At 36.9% G+C, this 19,908-nt stretch overlaps 2 protein-coding genes across 3 annotated transcripts; one reads left to right on the top strand and one right to left on the bottom strand.

The window, feature by feature from the left end:
• The first annotated feature begins 2,306 nt into the window (after positions 1-2,306).
• Positions 2,307-9,467, top strand: LOC128214862 (uncharacterized). Of its 2 annotated transcripts, XR_008257984.1 has the most exons (5): positions 2,307-2,362; positions 4,299-4,378; positions 4,798-4,861; positions 8,452-8,579; positions 9,338-9,467. XR_008257984.1 is itself a non-coding variant. In XM_052921550.1 (4 exons), the coding sequence occupies exons 1-4, from the start codon at positions 4,272-4,274 to the stop codon at positions 9,351-9,353; spliced, it is 315 nt and encodes a 104-aa protein (XP_052777510.1). In that variant the 5' UTR covers positions 3,874-4,271; the 3' UTR covers positions 9,354-9,467. The 2 variants fall into 2 exon arrangements, 1 of the variants encoding a protein (XP_052777510.1); XM_052921550.1 differs by lacking the exon at positions 2,307-2,362 and having other exon boundaries at positions 3,874-4,378.
• Positions 9,468-13,204: 3,737 nt separating this feature from the next.
• On the bottom strand, positions 13,205-15,042 carry LOC128215492 (uncharacterized). The gene is made up of 3 exons (XM_052922175.1): positions 14,560-15,042; positions 14,169-14,264; positions 13,205-13,807 (listed from the first exon to the last, which is right to left on the bottom strand). The coding sequence occupies exons 1-3, from the start codon at positions 15,040-15,042 to the stop codon at positions 13,205-13,207; spliced, it is 1,182 nt and encodes a 393-aa protein (XP_052778135.1).
• Positions 15,043-19,908: the final 4,866 nt, after the last annotated feature.

Here is a 19,908-nt window from a genome sequence, read left to right as displayed (position 1 = left end):
AGCCATGGCGTAAGGTCAATTTTGTACAAATTATGCCCCTGGTGTCAAATTGGTTCCACCTTGTGGGTAACAAGTTCACTATAAATACATTTTGTTAAAATATTGATAGTTATGTAAGGTTTACTTTTGAAGCAGCCAGCAAATCCTGCTATATGGTCTCCCTTTCTGTTGAAGAGTGCATTGTCTATTTTTAGTTTTATCCAATGATGAATTTCATAATCATTGTTTTCCATTGAACAACATGTAGACCATTGTAATTTACAACCTTATCTTTTATATGGTTTAAGTAAAATTAATACACCTTATATAAACAAGACTTTAACTTTCTTTACAGATGGGAAGCCATGTTGTGTTGGATGGAAATTGAGACATTGGTTCTGTAGGCTGTTGTGTAGAGTTTTGAAAACAAATATCAATATTGTCCTCGGATGACCTTTACTGTGACTTTTTGACCTACTCTCATTTTTTTAAGGTGCAGAAAAAATATTTGAGACAGTTTAGAAAACAAATATCAATGCTGTGCTTGGAATACCTTTATTGTAATTTGTTGACCTTTCTTATTTTTGAAGCTTCAGTTCTGAAATTTGGATCATAATATTATGTACAGTTTGAGAACAAATATCAAGCTATATTGATTACAAAGGTTATACACTTTTACTCAGGTGAGCAATTTAGGGCCACCATGGTCCTCTTGTTTTCATGAACAAGATTGCTTTAAAAAGTAGACAAAAATGATACAATAATGTGATATTTAAATTTGCATCTTTAAGAATACCTCAAAAATACTTAAAGTAGTTTTTTTTTTTTCAAAACATAAAACTGGGGGAACAGACGGTGTACTTCGTCGACCACTGGCTTGCCCTTGACAAAGTTGATGGTTCAATCTGTAGAGGACTACCAGCAGTACGTAAAGGCACCCCTAGCCTGCCAGGTCTATATAAATATTCCTTGTACTTAAAGCTGCACTCTCACAGATATACCGTTTTTACAACTTTTTTATTTTATTGTCTTGGAAAGAGCAAATCTTTGCATAAATATCTGCATACCAATGATAAAAGAATGTTGAAGATCAAATCAGACTTTAATATTTCTGTTTCATGGCTTAAAGCGTTACTAACGGTTTAAGAAAAATGCACAAAACATCAATTTTTGAACTTAATATGAAAATCTGCGATCTATTTTTTTGTCAGGAGTCTTGCATAATTGGTTTCCATGCATTTTCGCAAAAAAGTGGCTCATTCCAAGACAAAAAATAAAAAAAAGTTGTCAAAATGTTCAATCTGTGAGAGTGCAGCTTTAAACTTCCCACATAATGTTGGGTATTAAGTACTGGTATTAATGTTAATTGCTTTGTATCAAGAAAGAATTCATTTGATTTTTTGGAGTTAGCTTGTGTCCTCTACTGCGTTTATACAGTATAAATGCTCAAACAAATCTTAAGTGTTAGTAAACAGGCATTTGTTGACAAGCCTGTTTGCGGTGAGTGAGACATAGTTATCACAATGGGGGTTCCGTGTTTTTGCGTGCATGCATGTGTGTCCATAGGTAAATGCAGACTGAATTTGTCGCAGCTGTTTCTTGACTGTGCATTATAGGATTTTCTAAAAACTTGCCATGAAGGTCCACCATGGTGAGGTGGTGTGTTTCGCGCACAAGAAGCAGGTCTGTATGTCAAAGGTCAAGGTCATGATTAGAGGTCAAAGGTTGAAATGATCCTTGTCTGGGCTGTATCTTGACCATGCATTATAGGATTTTCAAACAACTTGCCATGAAGGTACACCATGATGAGGTTGTGTGTTACACAAAAGACCAAGGTCTGTTCATTAAAGATTAAAGTCACACTTACAACTTAAATGTCAAAATGAGTACTGTTGATGGGACTGGTTTAGACTAATCCATATCAGGGCTGTAACTTTACCATTCATTATTGGATTTTCAAAAAAACATGCTGAGGCGTAGTGCCACAGGTCACATGTATTTTTCAACTCCATGTTAGTCTGTAATGCAATTGCATTGAAGAGAAATATCTGTGTCAAAGTTTCTTTCACATGTCGCCATTTAGCGTATAGTTGTTATCAGCCTGTGATAATTTTGATTCTGAAATTTAAACCATGACTTTCAGTGTTACGCTATGTGGTTGCTGTGACAACAGGAAGTTGGATGCTGGAGTGGACAGTGCAAATTTTTATACTCAATCTGATTGGTGTAGATGAAGATATTGGCTTGAGGGAGGGTACCTCACTGGAGCCATTTCTAAAAGTTGATTCCCTTGGCAACCTGGACAAACTGACATATTCATTGTTGAAGCCGTTTCTGTTGGGAAAAAAATGAAAATGAAGTGACCTTCGGCAGACTTGATCAGGTAACTACAAATGTATAGTTTAATATTCCTTTTTGAAAATAAAGTAATTAATGTGAGAAAGTGCTATGTACATCACTTTATTGGTGGATTCCTTGAGCTAGGTTGGTCTGATAAGATTTAAGCAGTATTCAAGATGACAAACATGAAGTGTTTATCCTGTCCAAGTTTAGCTCGACTATTCGAAGAATAAGGAGGACTTTACTACTCACGTCGGCGTCTGGTTAAAGTATAAGGGCAAGTTGGGATTTTCACTTAAAACTTCAATACCCATCATTCAATTCATTTAATACTTTACAAAATTGTTCAAGGCCATCACATAATGAGGTTAGATAACTCCATATTATCATTTATACATATTATGGCCCCTGATTGACTATGGAACTTAGGTTAAAGTTTTAGGGCAGGTTGGGATATTTATTAATAACTTCTTTATCCTTCATTCAATTGACTTAATTATCCCCCGCCTATGAAATAGGGAGGGAGATATTGAAATGGCGTTGTCCGTCCATCCTTCCGTCCGTCCAAAAATTTTTTTTGATTGGTCAATTGTCCTTGGAGTTATTGCCCTTGATTTTTTGAAAAATGCACATTCACAGCCATTTCTCAGTCACTAGCTGGCAGAATTTCATGAAACTTAAAATAAATATGAATTACTATACTGGGATGATGCCTGTTCATTTTTTTTTGGATTGGTCAATTGTACTTGGAATTATTGCCCTTGATTTTTTGAAAAACTCATTTACAGCCATTTCGCAGTAACTAGTTGGTAGAAATTCTTGAATCTTGAAATAAATATGAACCAACATACTGCGATGATGCCTGTTTATTTATATTTTGGATTGTGTAATTTCTATATGAGTTATTTGCCCTTGATTTATTAAAAGATCCATGTTGCAGCCTTTTCTATGCAAATAGCTGGTAGAATTTCATGACACTTCGAATAAATAAGAACCAACATACTGTGATGATGCCTGTCTATTTTTCTTTTGGATTGGTCAATTTTCCTTAGAGTTATTCCCCTTGATTTATTAAAAATGATTGTTTGCAGCCGTTTCTCAGTAAAACCAATGTGCTTATCTTATTCTTTTTGAGATTTTTTTTAACCTTCAAGCACAAACAAGCCATCAAGCACAAACAAGCCATCATTGGCGGGGGGATATCTTTTCACTGAAAATGCTTGTTAATACTTCAACAGTTGTTCGGGACTATTACACAATAAGGTTACATAACTCCATATTATCTTTAATACAAGTTATGGCCCCTTAAGGAACTTAGGTTAAAGTTTTAGGGCAGGTTCAAGTAGGGCAAGTTGGGATTTTAATAAAAAAAACTTCTAACAAGGTTACCTGACTACATTTTAACCTTGATTACAAATTATGGCCCTTGGTTGATCTTTTTTTTATTTCTGTTGCACATTTTCATATTCTTAACCAGGTTTTGACAAAGGGAAAACTATTTATTAAAATGACTTGTGTCATTGTTCGGGCAGGCTAGTGGGAGGGCAGCGTCAAAGTCACCTTATGTATCGAATAATTTTAGCTAGGTTTGGCATCTAGTCACCAAACTTGGTATATAGGAAGAGTTTATGGAGACCTTTGATGGGATTGCGTTTGAGGCCCCTAGGATCAAGGTCAAGGTCAAAGTTACTATTTATAGAAAAATGGTGAGTATTAAATAACTTAAGTAAGGGTCGACATTTTGCGACCAAACTTAGTTTATATATATATATATGAAGATTTTTCCAGAGACCTTTTAAGAGATTATGTTTTGGGCCCCAAGAGTTATGGTCAAATGCAAATTGTTTGGTGTACATTAATCCTATGGGTGAGAACACATCTAAATGTGCCAAGTACAAAAATACTTTTATTATGATATACCATCAATTTCTTGTGTCAGAGTTTAGACCCGTATGCTTTTGACCTTTGATACTTTTAAGATCAAGAGAGCATCATGGAGAAACACCAGAGAAAGGGAATTCAAGACAAAAAACACCAAAGGATGTGCTTTCAAAGAAAGGTAAAAAAAGATAAGCCTTTATTGATGAATTATATTAAGTTTCACGTAAAAAAATCCGGATTGTGCAAGAACTCCAAACATATTCTGGAAGTTAACGAAGATGGCTCTATAGAGATAATGAAATTATATTTTTATGAGGCCAATTCTTTGGATGCTGTTAACACAAATTGTAAGTAAAATGTTCATTTTGTGTTTTGTAAACCCTAAAACAAGTGTATTATTACTTCTGGAAGGTTCTTTAATCTTAAGTTTGTAGAAATGGTCTTGATTCAGGCACAAAATGTAAGGTGCCATGGCAATAAAAATATTTTTTATAAAAAATGATAATAATATTTGGATGATAAACAGTGAATAACATGGTTTGCCTCAAACTGTATTTGTTTTTGGTTGGTTAATGCAATTTAATATCTACCTTGCAGGTTGCAAAACATGAAAGAAAAGAATGAAACCCTAGTGCAGTTCTTGATGTCTAAGGAAGTCAAGGTAATGTAATTTTTTAGCTCACCTGTCACATAGTGACAAGGTGAGCTTTTGTGATCACAATTTGTCCGGCGTCCGTCCGTCGTCCGTCCGTAAACTTTTACTTTAAACGACATCTCCTCATAAACCGCTTAGCCAATTTCATCCAAACTTCACAGGAATGTTCCTTGGGTGGTCCCCTTTGAAAATTGTTCAAAGAATTGAATTCCATGCAGAACTCTGATTGCCATGGCAATGGAAAGGAAAAACTTTAAAAATCTTCTTCTCCCAAACCACAAGGCTTAGGCCGTTGATATATGGTAGGTAGGATCACCAAATGGTCCTCTACTGTTCAAATTATGGCCCTTGGGTCAAAATTGGCCCCGCCCCGGGGGGTCATGGGTTTTCTCTATATGTTTATAGTGAAAACTTAAAAAATCTTCTCCCCTGAATTAACTTGGCCTAGAGCTTAGATATTTGGCATGATTCATCGTCTAGTGGACCTTTACAAAGATTGTTCAAATTATGGCCTTGGGGTCAAAATTGGCCCCGCCCCGGGGGTCATGGATTTTCTCTATATGTTTGTAGTGAAAACTTCAAAAATCTTCTCCTTTGAACTTACTTGGACTAGAGCTTAGATATTTGGCATGATTCATCGTCCAGTGGACCTCTACAAAGATTGTTCAAATTATGGCCTTGGGGTCAAACTTACTTGGACTAGAGCTTAGGTATATGGCATGATTCATCGTCTAGTGGACCTCTACAAAGATTGTTCAAATTATGGCCCTGTGGTCAAAATTGGCCCCGCCCTTGGGCGGTCATGGGTTTTCTCTATATGTTTATATTAAAAAAAATCAAAAATCTCCTCTGAACTTACGTTGCTTAGAGCTTAGATATTTGGCTTGATTCATCGTCTAGTGGACCTCTACAAAGATTGTTCAAATTATGGCCTTGGGGTCAAAATTGGCCCCGCCCAGGGGGGTTAGGGTATTCTCTATATGTTTATAGTTAAAACTTCAAAAATCTTCTCCTCTGAACTTATTTGGACTAGAGCTTAGATATTTGGCATGATTCATCGTCTAGTGGACCTCTACAAAGATTGTTCAAATTATGGCCTTTGGGTCAAAATTAGACCCACCCCCTTCGGGGGTCATGGGTTTTCTCTATATGTTTATAGTGAAAACTTCAAAAATCATCTCCTCTGAACTTACGTGGCTTAGAGCTTAGATATTTGGCATGATTCATCGTCTAGTGGACCTCTACAAAGTTTGTTCAAATTATGGCCCTGGGGTCAAAATTGGCCACACCCCGGGGCTGATGGGTTTTCTCTATATGTGTTATAGTGAAAACTTAAAAAATCTTCTCCGAACTCACAAAGACAAGTAACGTCTTAATTTAAACTGGATAACATATTTAGTACACATACCAATTTTCAATATGGGCCACATACAACAATTAATAACAAATATATATATATACACACGTAAAATCAAGTAGTGACAAGAGCTTAGATATTTGGCATGATATATCATCTAGTTGACTTGTATTAATGTTGTTCAATCTTTGGCCCTGGGGTCAAAAAATGGCCCCACCCGGGCGGTCATGGGTTTCCTTATATATGTATATGATGAAAACTTATAAAATCTTCTTCTCCGAAACCAAAAGGCGAAGGCCTTATATATTTGGTATGAAGCATTGTTTATCGGACCACTATTAAGATTGTTCAAACTTTAGCTCTGGGGTCAAAATTGGCCACGCCCCGTGTTCATACGCAAGGCTTAGGTTTTCAATATTTTTATATAGTCTTATGAAATAAAACTTTAAAAATCCTCTTCTCCAAAATATAAGACCTAGAGCTTTCATATTTGGTATATAGTGTTACCTAGTGGACCATACCAAAGGTATTCAAATTATTGTCCCGGGGTCAAATTGGCCTTGCTCAGGGGTCATTTGTTTTTACATTGTCTTGTCACTTAAACATCTTTTCCTCTGAAAGTAAAGGTCAGAATGACTCCATACTTGATATGTAGCATTCTTACATGGTCCTCTCTCAACTTTGTTCAAATGGTTTTGTTTGGCCCCTTTTAGGGGTCACCAGAGCAAAAAATAGAATAACCTTTAAAACAACTTGATCTTATTAACTGCTTGATGGATCTTCAAGTCTGAAGCATCCTAGCATGGGCCTCTGTCAGGTCTTTTCAAATAATTTTGTTTGGCCCCTTTTAAGGGCCACCAGAGCTAAAATTAGTAAAAAAAACTTAACATTTTCTTCGCATGAACCCCTTGATAGATCTTCAGCAAATTTGGTTTGAAGTGTCCTTGCATGGACCTCTCTTAAATTTGTTCACATAATTTTGTTTGGCCCGGTTGCCATGGCAACCTAAAGGAAAATGTCAACAATTGGTTATGATCATCTTCTTCTCCTAAACCGCTTTGACAATTTTGATGAAACTTCATAGGAATGATCATTGGTTGGTGCTTTTTCAAAATTGTTCAAAGAAATTAATTCCATGTAGAACTCTGGTTGACATGGCAACCTAAAGGAAAAGTGTCAACAATTGGTTACAATCATCTTCTTCTCCTAAACCGCTTGGACAATTTTGATAAAAGTTCATTGGAATGATCCTTGGTTGGTGCTTATTCAATAAAAAATAATTCCATGCAGAACTCTGGTTGCCATGGCAACCTGAAGGAAAATATAGGCTGTCGTGTCCGCGCTGTGACTTACTCTTATATGGACAGATTTTAAAATGACTTGCCATATGTTTTCGACATACCAAGACAACGTGTCGTGTGCAAGACCCATGTCCCTACCTCTAAGGTGAAAGATACACTTAGTGTTTATTCACAATGGAATGCTGAATATGAGGACATAAAGAGTGTTGGCTGTCATTTAGTATGATTGTTTTTTTTCTATGCTCAGAGGCAATTTAATATAACTTGCAATATGTATTTGACACATAAAGGCAAGATCAACTTTTTATGTACTTGTTCATAGATCAATGTCACATTGGGGGCATTTGTCACATACTTTGACAGCTCTTGTTCAATATTCTTTGAGAAACAAGCTATATTAATAACAAAGGTTAAACTCTTTCAATCAGGTGAGCGATTTAGGGCCATCATGGCCCTCTTGTTTATAGTTTTACATTTCAACTCAAGCAGATGAATGTTGAACCAAGATCGTTTGATTTTACTGTACATACCATATTTATACATACATGTTTATTATACACTCTGCCCATTTGGCTGTTTATTGAATAATAATAAGTCCAATGTAACACCTGATACATGTGTACAGAATCTATATTATACTCCTGCTTAACATAGTGAATTATTTGAATCTAGTACATATCACATTGTCTTTCCCGGTTGCGAAATATTTAATATCATAATAGCCTTAAAGAAACAGCAATGAAACTTTGCACATATTTTATAGGAAAAAGGCCAGACAACAGTGCAGGGCACACAATGCTTCCAAAAATAGTATATGACACTTATGACTTTTAATTCAGTGTGGCAGGGATAATACTCCTATTCATTAATAGGTCTAGTTTACACTATCCAATGAAAGAGATATTTACAATAGAGTAATCTCATATTATTCATTTCAGGCCAACCTACTGATTATATGCAAGGCAAACAGGCAAGCAATCTTTACACTATCTTCACTGGGTTGTCACAGAGAGCCAAGAGAGCCATACAACATAGTGGATTTGGTCCTATTGATGATGATGAACAGGTACATTTGTTGACTTGGCTTACTGAATTTGATAACATTTATGTGTAGATTTGGCTTTTGTTATCCTTTATGTAAGAGTTTTTAGTTCTAAAATTATTAGGATAAATGCTATCTGATCCTTCTAAGGCAAATATATGTGTCTTATTAGTATCCTATTTTTAGCTCGTCACTATTCGAAGAATAAGGAGAGCTATCCTAGTCACCCAAGCGTCGGCGTAACCACTTATGTTAAAGTTTGCGTACCACCTCAAATATTTTCAAAGTCCATTGACATATGGCTTTGAAACTTTGCACACTTGTTCACCATCATGCCCCCAACCTGTACACATGAGGGGGTAACCCCATCAAGCATTTTGACAAAATTATGCCCCTTTTTCTACTTAGAATTTATGTTAAAGTTTGCGTACCACCTCAAATATTTTCCAATTCAATTTATGTAAATATCTCGGCACATCATGTATTGCATTGAAATCTAATCTAACAGTGATCCATGCATGTTTCGCCAAAACTTTTTAATCCATACACTGAAATTAGTATGTGGAAATAACTGTTTTGGTCTGTGTATTCCTTGGTCTTTAAAAATAGTGTGATACTAAGAAAGTTTTATTTGGTTAATTTTTTTCTATAAGATTTTGTAGGAAATGAAAATGCAAAAGTTATAAAGTAAAGATATGATTGTTATTGAATATTATTAATTATAACTGTTATGTTCTGAAAGTCTAAATTCTTATGTAATCTACATATTTTATGTCCAACAGGTGTGAGGTGCACTAAGGAGGAGATTGAGGTCATCATTCATAAGGAGTTTCAGAGCTATCGAAAGGACATACCAAAGTGAATCCATTTCATGATTAATGTCGTAATTTCCCTTTTTAACGGAGAGTAAAACTCAAGGTGTACACCATTTCACCACATTAAAAACGTATAAGTACGGACCCATGAACAGCACCATTTTAAACAAAAATGATAAGGCCCTTTTAAGGGGTATGAAGTGATGGTAATACTACAGTTGCTGATGGACAGACGGACAAAACGTTAATAGAATAATGCCATACATTTACTGACACCACACTCAATTACCACATTGTAAGAACAAATGTCCTCGGAAAACCTCTTAACTATCGAGTCAAAGATGAGCCTATCTAGACCTGCCTACTGCTTGTCGCCTTATTGAAAGCATAATAGAGACATTCTAGTCTTTGTATATGTAATGACCTCAGCTCTCTCCTGAGAAGAAATTAATGCGGACGATCTAGTCTCGAACTGAACAAATAATAACATCCGTCTACTGTGTCCCCCTAATAGGCATATGTACATTAAAGGGAAATACTAGACGTGAGCTGATCATAAAGTGACATCCACCTGCAGGAGACATACTTTTATAATGACATACCAGACCTCAGCTGAACATATTGTGACATCCGCCAATTGGTTGTCGCCTTGCACAATACATTAAAGAGACATTCCAGGCTTAAACTGTAAATATAATGTCGCATGGGAAGACTCTAATACGGAAGCTATAGTCTTTAACTAATTTCACAATGACCTCCGCCTACTGGTTTTTGTCCTAATAGGCTCATAATATGGACATACGAGACCTCAGCTAAACAATGACCTCCGCCTGCTGGTTGTCTTCCTAACAGCCTCATTATATGGGCATACGAGACCTCAGCTGAACAATGACCTCCGCCTTCTGGTTGTCTTTCTAATAGGCTCATTATATAGATATACGAGACCTCAGCTGAACACTGACCTCCGCCTACTGGTTGTCGTCCTAATGGGCTCATAATATGGACATACGAGACCTCAGCTGAACATTGACCTCCGCTTACTGGTTGTCTTCCTAATAGGCTCATAATATGGACATTAGAGCCCTCAGCTGAACAATGACCTCCGCCTACTGGTTGTCATCCCAATAGGCTCATTATATGGACATACGAGACCTCAGCTGAACAATGACCGCCTACTGGTTGTCGTCCTAATAGGCACATAATATGGACATACGAGACCTCAGCTGAACAATGACCTCCGCCTACTGGTTGTCGCCCTAATAGGCACATAATAAGGACATACGTGACCTCAGCTGAACAATGACCGCCTGCTGGTTGTCTTTCTTATAGGTATAGAGGACAATGACCTCCGCCTTCTGGTTGTCGTCCTAATAGGCACATAATATGGACATACGAGACCTCAGCTGAACAATGACCGCCTGCTGGTTGTCTTCCTAATAGGCTCATAATATGGACATACGAGACCTCAGCTGAACAATGTCATCCGCCTACTGGTTGTCGTCTTAATAGGCTCATAATATGGACATACGAGACCTCAGCTGAACAATGACCTCCGCTTACTGGTTGTCTTCCTAATAGGCTCATAATATGGACATACGAGACCTCAGCTGAACAATGTCATCCGCCTACTGGTTGTCGTCTTAATAGGCTCATAATATGGACATACGAGACCTCAGCTGAACAGTGACCTTCGCCTACTGGTTGTCGTCCTAATAGGCTCATAATAAGGACATACGAGACCTCAGCTGAACATTGACCTCCGTCTACTGGTTGCCACCCCAATAGACACATAATAATGACATACTATCCCTTGGCCGAACAAAAAGTGATCTTCGCCTTCTGGTTGTCGCCTTATACAATATATTACATGGATATTATAGTCTAAAACTGCATATCTAACGGCCTCCGTTTACTAGTTATCGCCTTAAACAATACATAATATGGACATTCTAGACTTCAACTGTATATTTAATGACCTCCGTAAAACGGTTGTCGCCAAAATAGGCACATAATAGGGACATACTAGACACCGGCTGAACATATAGTTACTGTCTACTGGCTGTCGCCTTCTACAATACATTAAAGGGACAATCTAGTCTTGAACTGTATATTTATTGTCCTCCGTCTACTGGTCGTCAAATTGGAAGATCCTTATACAAACGTTCTTGTCTTGAGTTGAACACATAATAACCTCCGTCTACTGGTTGTCGCCATAAAAGACACAGGGACATACTAGAATTCAGCTGAACATAATGTTACCTCCGTTTACTGGTTGTTGCCTTGAAAGACCCTAATACGGACGTTATATAGTCTTGAACTGAACACATAATGACATCCGACTTCTGGTTATCGCCTTGGCGGACCCTTATACGGACGTTCTAGTCTTGAACGGAACTCATAATGACCTCCGTTTACTGGTTATCGCCTTAGATATATAAATAGTGACCTCCGCCTACTGGTTGTTGCCTTATAAAATACATCATACGGACGTTATAGTCTTGAACTGAACACACACATAATGTACTCAGTCTACTGGTTGTCTTCATTTTACGGACCTACATTTTAGGGATATTATAGTCTTGAATTGTATATTAAATGACCTCCGCCTACTGGTTGTCACCTAAGGAGACACAAACATGGGGAACAAAGCCTGAGCTGAACATATAGTGACCTCCGCCTACTGGTTGTCGCTTTAAGAGACTTTTTGAGGGACATTTAAGGCTTGCGCTGAACATAATTATAGTGACCTCAGTCTAATGGTTATCGACTTAAGAGAAAACACTTGGACATATAAGGCCTGAGCTGAATATAAAAAACCTCGACCTGCTGATTGTTACCTTAGGAGACACTATAGGTTTGAGCTGAGCCTATATTGACCTTCTTCTACCGGTTGTTGTAACTTGTAATGGTTGTCCTTCTATACGACACTATAGGGGATACGATGACGAATATTGTTTTTCTACAGTATTGACAAAAAATCACGGTGACATTTTGTTATTTTACCTAGAATGCATTTTTTTAAATAAAGATGTTACGGGTTCCGAAATACAACGTAAATGGACTTTCTACGTTTAGCTATACGTCTATATGGTTATATTCTAATAAGGCCAATATGTACGCACAAGGGGCCGTATCTAAATTGGTACAGTACCTAAATATGGAACACCCATTATAAAAGTGTTTTTCCGATCGAGATCAGTTTATTTACAATTTCAATCAATAAAGAACATGATTAATAACACTTTCTAACATCAGGCCAAGAACAGTAACTATGGCAAAAGTTGAGTTAACATTTGCTACGTAGTTTTATAGTTGAGAATAACCTAACCACAATACAGTACGGCATCGCTTTTTCGCAATAAAATTTTATTATTCATAGCTCAGCCCAAACTACATATACTGGTAGTCCAAATAATTGTACGTTGGCGGATTTTTTTTAGATTTTTGATATGGCAAATCCTTCACGTACAAATTGTTTAGTATCAAAAGTGGGTAGTTGTTCCGATCAGGGGCGTAGCTGGGCCTATTACGAAGTATAGGCCCACTTACACGAGGGTTCGGGGTACCTCCCCCGAGATATTTTTAAACTATAGATCCAATATGGTTGGATTTGGCGTATATCTGGAGCCTTTTTAGTCATCAAAAATAGCTTCATAATGCACTTGACTAAAATTAATTTTTGTCTTACGTATAATGTTCAGTAAGAGAACTGAAATACAAAGCTTTGATATTACATGTTACCATAATCAAAAAGCTTCAAAATAGAAAATATGTATTTAATGGTTAAACAAGCGTGTCTAGTTGGTTTTGTTTACGATGATATATCGAGTGTCTTTAAATGAAATCCAAGTTCCTGCATTTAACTGAAGCAAAGGCGTTGATGATTTTATTAATGTCTATCTCAACATCGCGATGAATATGTAGGACGCCAAGTGAGGATAGCCTCTCGCCGGTCATTGTTGAACGAAGGTATGTCTTGATACGCCTCATGGAACTGAAGGAGCGCTCACATGAGGCGAATGTGGCAGGCATGGTCAGCAGTATCTGTAGTATAATGGATATGCAGGGATAAGCTGCCTCCGATGTCTTGTTGAGTGTCGCCAGCAGTGTCGAAGGCTTTGCATCATTCAGCTGCCATCGCAGATTCCACCTCCTTACTTCCTCGCTGAACTCTTGCCGAGTCTTGGGCAGGTCTGGTTCATAGGCCTCGTAGATCCTGTCCACATTGGCCGGCAGGAGACCTTCAAATTTGGTCGGAATTAACCATTGAGCCTGGAAGCGCTCTTCATTCTTCAGGATACGAGTATCCATTTCTTGAAGCAGGTGGTCAACAAAAACGTAGAAGACGGAGACCTTCCAATACCGACTCGGGTCCTGTACATCATAGTTCGCCCTGTTCCTCTGTCTGGCTGCTTGTCGTGGCACTGCTGGGTCAATCTAGGTAAAACAAAAATAAAACATTCGATCGATATCGTTAATTGCCGAATCGATTAAACCATTCGGTAGAAGAATGCAAAATACCTAATAGAAGTTTACCAAGTATATCTGGATCTTATTATATTTAAATCGAAATATAAAAGCAGCTAGCACATTTTTTTTTAAATTATCAGTCTGCAATCTGGAAAAAACACGATGCATTTCGAACTGTTACAAATACGTTTTTATCATTGTGTTCCGTTGAACTGTAAATTATTGCATTAAGACGCTTTGCTGTATGCACCAGTAGATCAATACATATATTTATCGGCAACCACATGAAATCAACATGCAAATACAGGTAATATGTGCACACATATACCTGGAACTCGTCAGCTAAGGTCACAGCTTCCTGATAAAGGGCATCCCTTATGACCACCTTCGTTTGCTCGATTGCCTCAAAGAGATCCATGTCCACCTAGATGTAAATGAGAGATAGGTATATATTATGTGTATGCATAAATTCACTGTTTCATCTTGTATGTAAAGGAAAGGAAAACAGACAGATACTTTTTACCTGAAGATTTACTTTTAATTATAAATTATCATACATAAATCTCAAGGATCAACACGTTTTGTTCTGAGAATAATTCTGAAATTCATGAAGTTATTATTTATTTATGTATTTGTTGTGTTTTTTTCCATTTAAATACGTTATCTTTTGTTTTAAATATTAACTTAAGTCGCACGTAGTAATAAGCACAAACTATTACCGATTGAAGAACTGCTGTAAGTCCTACTAGATTGCTCAAGATGTGCTCTGTTGCCACAAGAGTAACAATAAACTGGATCTGCAGAATAGCGTTGAGGTGATCGCTGGCTTTGACGTCACCATTTTCCTGCAGAGTTTCGAGCGCATGGACGACAACGCGGTAGGCATTCTTGAATGTACGAAGCGCATCTGCCCTGCTCATCCACCTTGTTTCACACAAGGTCTTCAACTTCTGTCGGCCTTCCATCGCTTGCTTTGTAACAACGTCTTCTGACAGTTCATCTACAAATTGTGTGAGGCGTTTCGCAGAGTAGTCAAACGCAAAGGCGATATCCTGCACTGTAGACATCATGGTCCTGACGCATGGAAGTTTGGAGCTGTGGACCAATGACAGGTTTAGGCAATGTGACTTACAATGGGTGTAGTGAGCGAGTGGAAATATTTCACGGATGAGCGCCTGAACACCATTGTACTTGCCCGCCATGTTTCCTGCGCCATCATAACACTGGCCCCGAATCTTCAAAATATCTAAGCCAGTGCCTTGCAGATATTCGAGTATGCCTTGTGCCAAATATACTCCCTTTATAGACTTGCAAGTGACAAACCCTAAAAACTGTTCGCGAACGACATGCTTCTCTTCTACATTTGAAACAAAAACGAAAGCAAACAGAAAGTTGTTCCTTTGTTGAACACTCAGTTGCCTCATCAGTCATAATAGAGAAGAAACCGGACAGTTTACAGTCATATATGATTGTACTGACAACTTGATCGGCACAGATACCCAACAGTTCGTTTTGAATGTCCGGCGAAGTGTACTTTGAATTTGATTGAGCATTTGACAGATGATCTGCCAGAATTTCGTCATTCCTTGCTTTGGACTGCAAAATTGCCATAAAATTACTCCTGTCCTCAGTATGTCCTCTTACAGCAATGTTCTGCTTTCCTAGGAGAACCAAGGTTTCAATAAGTTCATACACCACATGCCTGTTTCGCTCCGCTGTGCATTTAATAGACGATGACAATTGCTGATTAATGGAGAGAGTTTAACCAGTGGATACATCAACACAATTTTCAGCAAGAACTGAACAACCTCTGTGATTTGCAGACGATGCATGCGTTTTGACAAGTTTCGAAAAGTTCTTCCAGTCGTTAACAGGGGTCCTGATAAACGTCTTTTCCTTCTCACCTTTCGAAAACACCAGGCAACAAGCACAGAACACAGCGTCCTTCTTCAGGGAGTAGCGTAACCATGTGTGCTCGGACAACCAGCTAGCATTAAACTTTCTCTCCTTACCGCCAATATTTCTAAAATGACATGAAGCATTATAATTATACAACATAACATGCATAGCAGAATACTATGGTAGCATATAACTGCCGTAGGATAACCTGTGAACGTTCGCAATATTTTTCGTGTTAACCACTTAATTTTCGCGATAATTATCTAGATATCTAGTTAATATTCGCGAAACATTTTCGGTAACATAAATATCACTAAACTAAAACCTGGCTTGAAAGTGCCCAGAACTCCCACCTGTTACTTGTTTTAGTTGAACACCATTAACAGGTTAGCTACTTATGGTTTGTGAATTTCACTTAATAAGTGACAAAATAACTGGTAATGATAAGATTCGTATTACCACTTCTCTATTAATGCATTTTTGGCTTTAAGCAGTAACTGGTTATCTAGTTATGATTTGAGAATACCAATTAATAAGTAACATAATAACTGGTTATTTAACTAGATAAGATATCTATCTTACCAAAAAAGGATCCCGAATATTAACTAGATAGCTAGATAATTAACGCGAAAATTAAATGGTTAACACGAAACAATTCGCAAACACAGTCAAGCTAACTTACGGCAGTAGTATGCCATATAATATAGAAAAAAATGACAGTAAATCGTTAAATATTGTATTGACGGGCATGTATGCGGATGCATAGATGAATAGATGGGTGAACGAACGGACGATCTGACGATCTGACGGACGAACGGAAGGGCAAAGTAACAGTAAAACATAGTACTGAGCAGTATATATTTATACATTTTTCGTGACGGATGAAAAGGTGAATAGGCCATTGTGATAAAAGGAACGGAGGGATTGATTATTTATGAACTGTAAAATAGTGTACTGTAGCGTTATTCTTCTTCTTCTTCCAAATAGGTACATTCCACACTTTGGTGGGTCGTCGTACCGTGTTTACATAAATTGGCATAAGTTTATTTAAGTTTTATACACCTTTTGATGAGAAAATTGTCAAAAACTGACATAAACTTGGTATCGATGTGTACAATGCATTGAAACTAACTTACTGAAGTACCACGTACATGTAGTTAACAATTAATTTATTTTAGCAGTTTATTTTCGTATTTTTTTCATTAAAAAAACTACTAGGTATGTATACCTATTACAGTTCATTCTTATGCGTATTGGCTAGTCGATATTTTCACGTGATATTACCAAGTTAGGTATAGCTTAAATATTTCATGAATTAAGGGTAAGCCTTTGTAACACAGTAGATACAACGCTGGACTGCAGTTTTGGCGACACCGTTTCGAACCCTGTCTCCGAATCTATTTTTTTTACATTTTGGTATTTTCTTTACAATTATGATATCAAAGAGTAAAACATTTTATTAAATAATTGTCCTGAGATTCGTTACAGAGAAAAAACTTTTTTGGAGCCAATTTGGTGTACAGTATCGTCCTTTTAAACTAAGAAGTAACTACGAACATGATATATCCATACAGCAGAAAAATGCAAAATATCAAATATTAAGGTTACATTGTGTATAATGTAATTCTTTCCTACCATTTGTTCTATGATAAACTAAGACAATAATAATTTATTTTTGTCCGAAATTTTCGAAACTTTTCCGATTAAAGATCTGTCAGCCACACGTACCTCGATGGAAATTTGAAATCACTGACCAACTCCCACTTCTGTGATAAAAGTCTGAGTTTGAATTCATTATTCCACGAACCATCGGAATCTCCAGGGGAAACATGTTGAATGATATTCAAAATATGCTGCCGCTTCGAAACTTATATTGTAAACAAAACCGAGTTAAACAGACGCTCATTGAAATCACGCGCTTGCCGGTTGTTGTAGAAATATTATCGAATCGATTTGTTAAACGGCTCGACTGTCTTAAAAAAAGGCACTAAACTTGTTTGCAAAAAAATGCTTAGTTAACCTTGAGTGTTAACTTGAATGTAAAGTAGGCATAAGCTGTCACCCCCTTACCTTTCAGTTTTTATAGCAGATTTGGACTTTTTGTATTTTTCATTTTTGGAAACGATGTGTAGGCCCGGGCCTACCGTGCCTATTGGAGCTACGCCGATGCCGATCAGGATTCCGGGTTAAAGCATATAGAGTCTATAAAATATCATAAAAACAAGAAATATTACCAGATAATGTTATTTTATATTAGTTCCGTACACAAAAAAAATAAATATCCAACTTATAATTATGAGTTTGACGGCTTTTTTTCATTTCATTCTGTCAAAACATAACGATATATACATGAAGGGCACCTGCAAGGGTTCAAGGCACAGTTTAAAATCGCTCGGAACATTTCGGCCATGGCCGAGTTGTTACGATTGTATAACGAGGTCTATCTCGAAGCTTTGTCGGAGGAGGCCGAGTTATTACGATTGTATGGAGTTGTTCCCCTTCGCATAATTGTTTTCTGTGTCAGTCAACTTTCGTTTTATTGGAAAGGTAAACAACTTGTTTTAATGCATTAAATGCTTGTTTAGTGCAAAATAACATTTCACTTACATGGTAAAATATGAATTTAACTCTTTATGATCAGTTTCAACCATAAAATACTTCACTTAAAACAATTTCAATATTTTTAAAACACCCCCGTTTTTTGCACATTCCCGTTTAGACGTTAGGGATTGGAAGGATCCCGTATAACACGTCTATTATTTTAGACTACATATACTGGATGTCGGATAACACTGGCCGGATATTATGCGCCCGCTCATAGGGCATTCATGGTGACTTAAACTTTCTTAACACGCTTAGGCTGGCCGACATTGTCTCTGGATGTTGTCTCACTCTAAGTCTATATAGAAAAACCATTAACCCAATTTTAAAATAATTTTACATAAATGTTCAATAGGTGACCATATATCAAATTCCTTAACACCATTGTGATTCATAAAATAACATGGCCGCCAGGGTCGGGACTAATTTTGACTATAAGGTAAACATATACTTCAGAAACTATTGGCTCGATTCCTAAATAATGGTTTTAGAAATGTTCCTTGGGTGACCATTTTTTCCTTTTTTTATAATTATGTTATTGTTTTACAGTCATTGTAGATATAAACTTCAAATTTAGCGAACTTGTACGAAATAACACGTATTCACAGTTATAGTGTGTCCAATCATGACCAAAAGTCAAAATGTGTAAGAGCATAGTATCTTGGACAAGTTGTATAACCAGCCATATTGCTACAGTCAGTCAAGATTTATCGCCCTTTAATTATTAGAAATAACATATATAGGTATTTTCCCGTCACTGACTAGACTTCAGTAGGCTTTGTCTAATCATCACAAAGACTTGTCAGAATGTGTCTAATATCTTGAACAAGTCCGATAACTAGCTAAATCGCTACAGCCACCCGAGAGTTTTACCCTTTAATTATATAAATGTTTAGAGCGCCGTTTTCTTTTTAAAAAAATACTCAGATGAGCGATATAGGGTCATATTGGTGCTCTTGTTTTTCTTTTTACCCCTTGCCTTTTTTTTAGAGACATGCATTCCCATCTTGAAACTTTTACATGTTATATTTGGATTACGTAGACGGGTTACATGCTATATTTGGATTACGTAGACTGGTCTTGTGTCTACGCATATAAACTTTCAAATTCACACTGTTGAACGTACCATTAATCATGCATCACATTTTTGGTGATGATTTAGACAAACATTTCATGTGTTAAAGCTGCACTATCACAGATATACCATTTTTACAACTTTTTTATATTTTGTCTTGGAAAGATCAACTTTTTGCGTAAATATCTGCAAATCAATGATTTATGTTTGCTGACAAAAAATCAGATCGTAGATTTTCATATTTCCGTTCGAAAATTAATGTTTTATGGCTTAAACCGTTACTAAGGGTTTAAGAAAAAGGCATACAACACCATTTTTAGCTCGACTATTCGAAGAATTAGGAGGGCTATACTACTCGCCCCAGCGTCGGCGTCCGGTTAAAGTTTTAGTGCAAGTTTGGATTTTCACTTATAAGTCAAATACCCTTCATTCAATTGACTTAATACTTCACACAATTATTCAGGGCCATCACATAATGAGGTTACATAACTCC

Source organism: Mya arenaria, chromosome 13, assembly GCF_026914265.1.
Source record: "Mya arenaria isolate MELC-2E11 chromosome 13, ASM2691426v1".
NCBI lineage: Eukaryota > Metazoa > Mollusca > Bivalvia > Myida > Myidae > Mya > Mya arenaria.
Note: the sequence above shows the minus strand (reverse complement) of the source record. Positions and strands in the feature narration are given on the sequence as shown.

Coding starts and splice junctions, on each gene's coding strand:
- LOC128214862 (XM_052921550.1), top strand. CDS start 4,272: ATGCTTTTGACCTTTGATACTTTTAAGATCAAGAGAGCATCATGGAGA. Junction 4,379..4,797: donor GGATGTGCTTTCAAAGAAAG/GTAAAAAAAGAT, acceptor TCTACCTTGCAG/GTTGCAAAACATGAAAGAAA. Junction 4,862..8,451: donor TGATGTCTAAGGAAGTCAAG/GTAATGTAATTT, acceptor TATTCATTTCAG/GCCAACCTACTGATTATATG.
- LOC128215492 (XM_052922175.1), bottom strand. CDS start 15,042: ATGGCGGGCAAGTACAATGGTGTTCAGGCGCTCATCCGTGAAATATTT. Junction 14,265..14,559: donor TTACAGCAGTTCTTCAATCG/GTAATAGTTTGT, acceptor ATTTACATCTAG/GTGGACATGGATCTCTTTGA. Junction 13,808..14,168: donor CCTTAGCTGACGAGTTCCAG/GTATATGTGTGC, acceptor TGTTTTACCTAG/ATTGACCCAGCAGTGCCACG.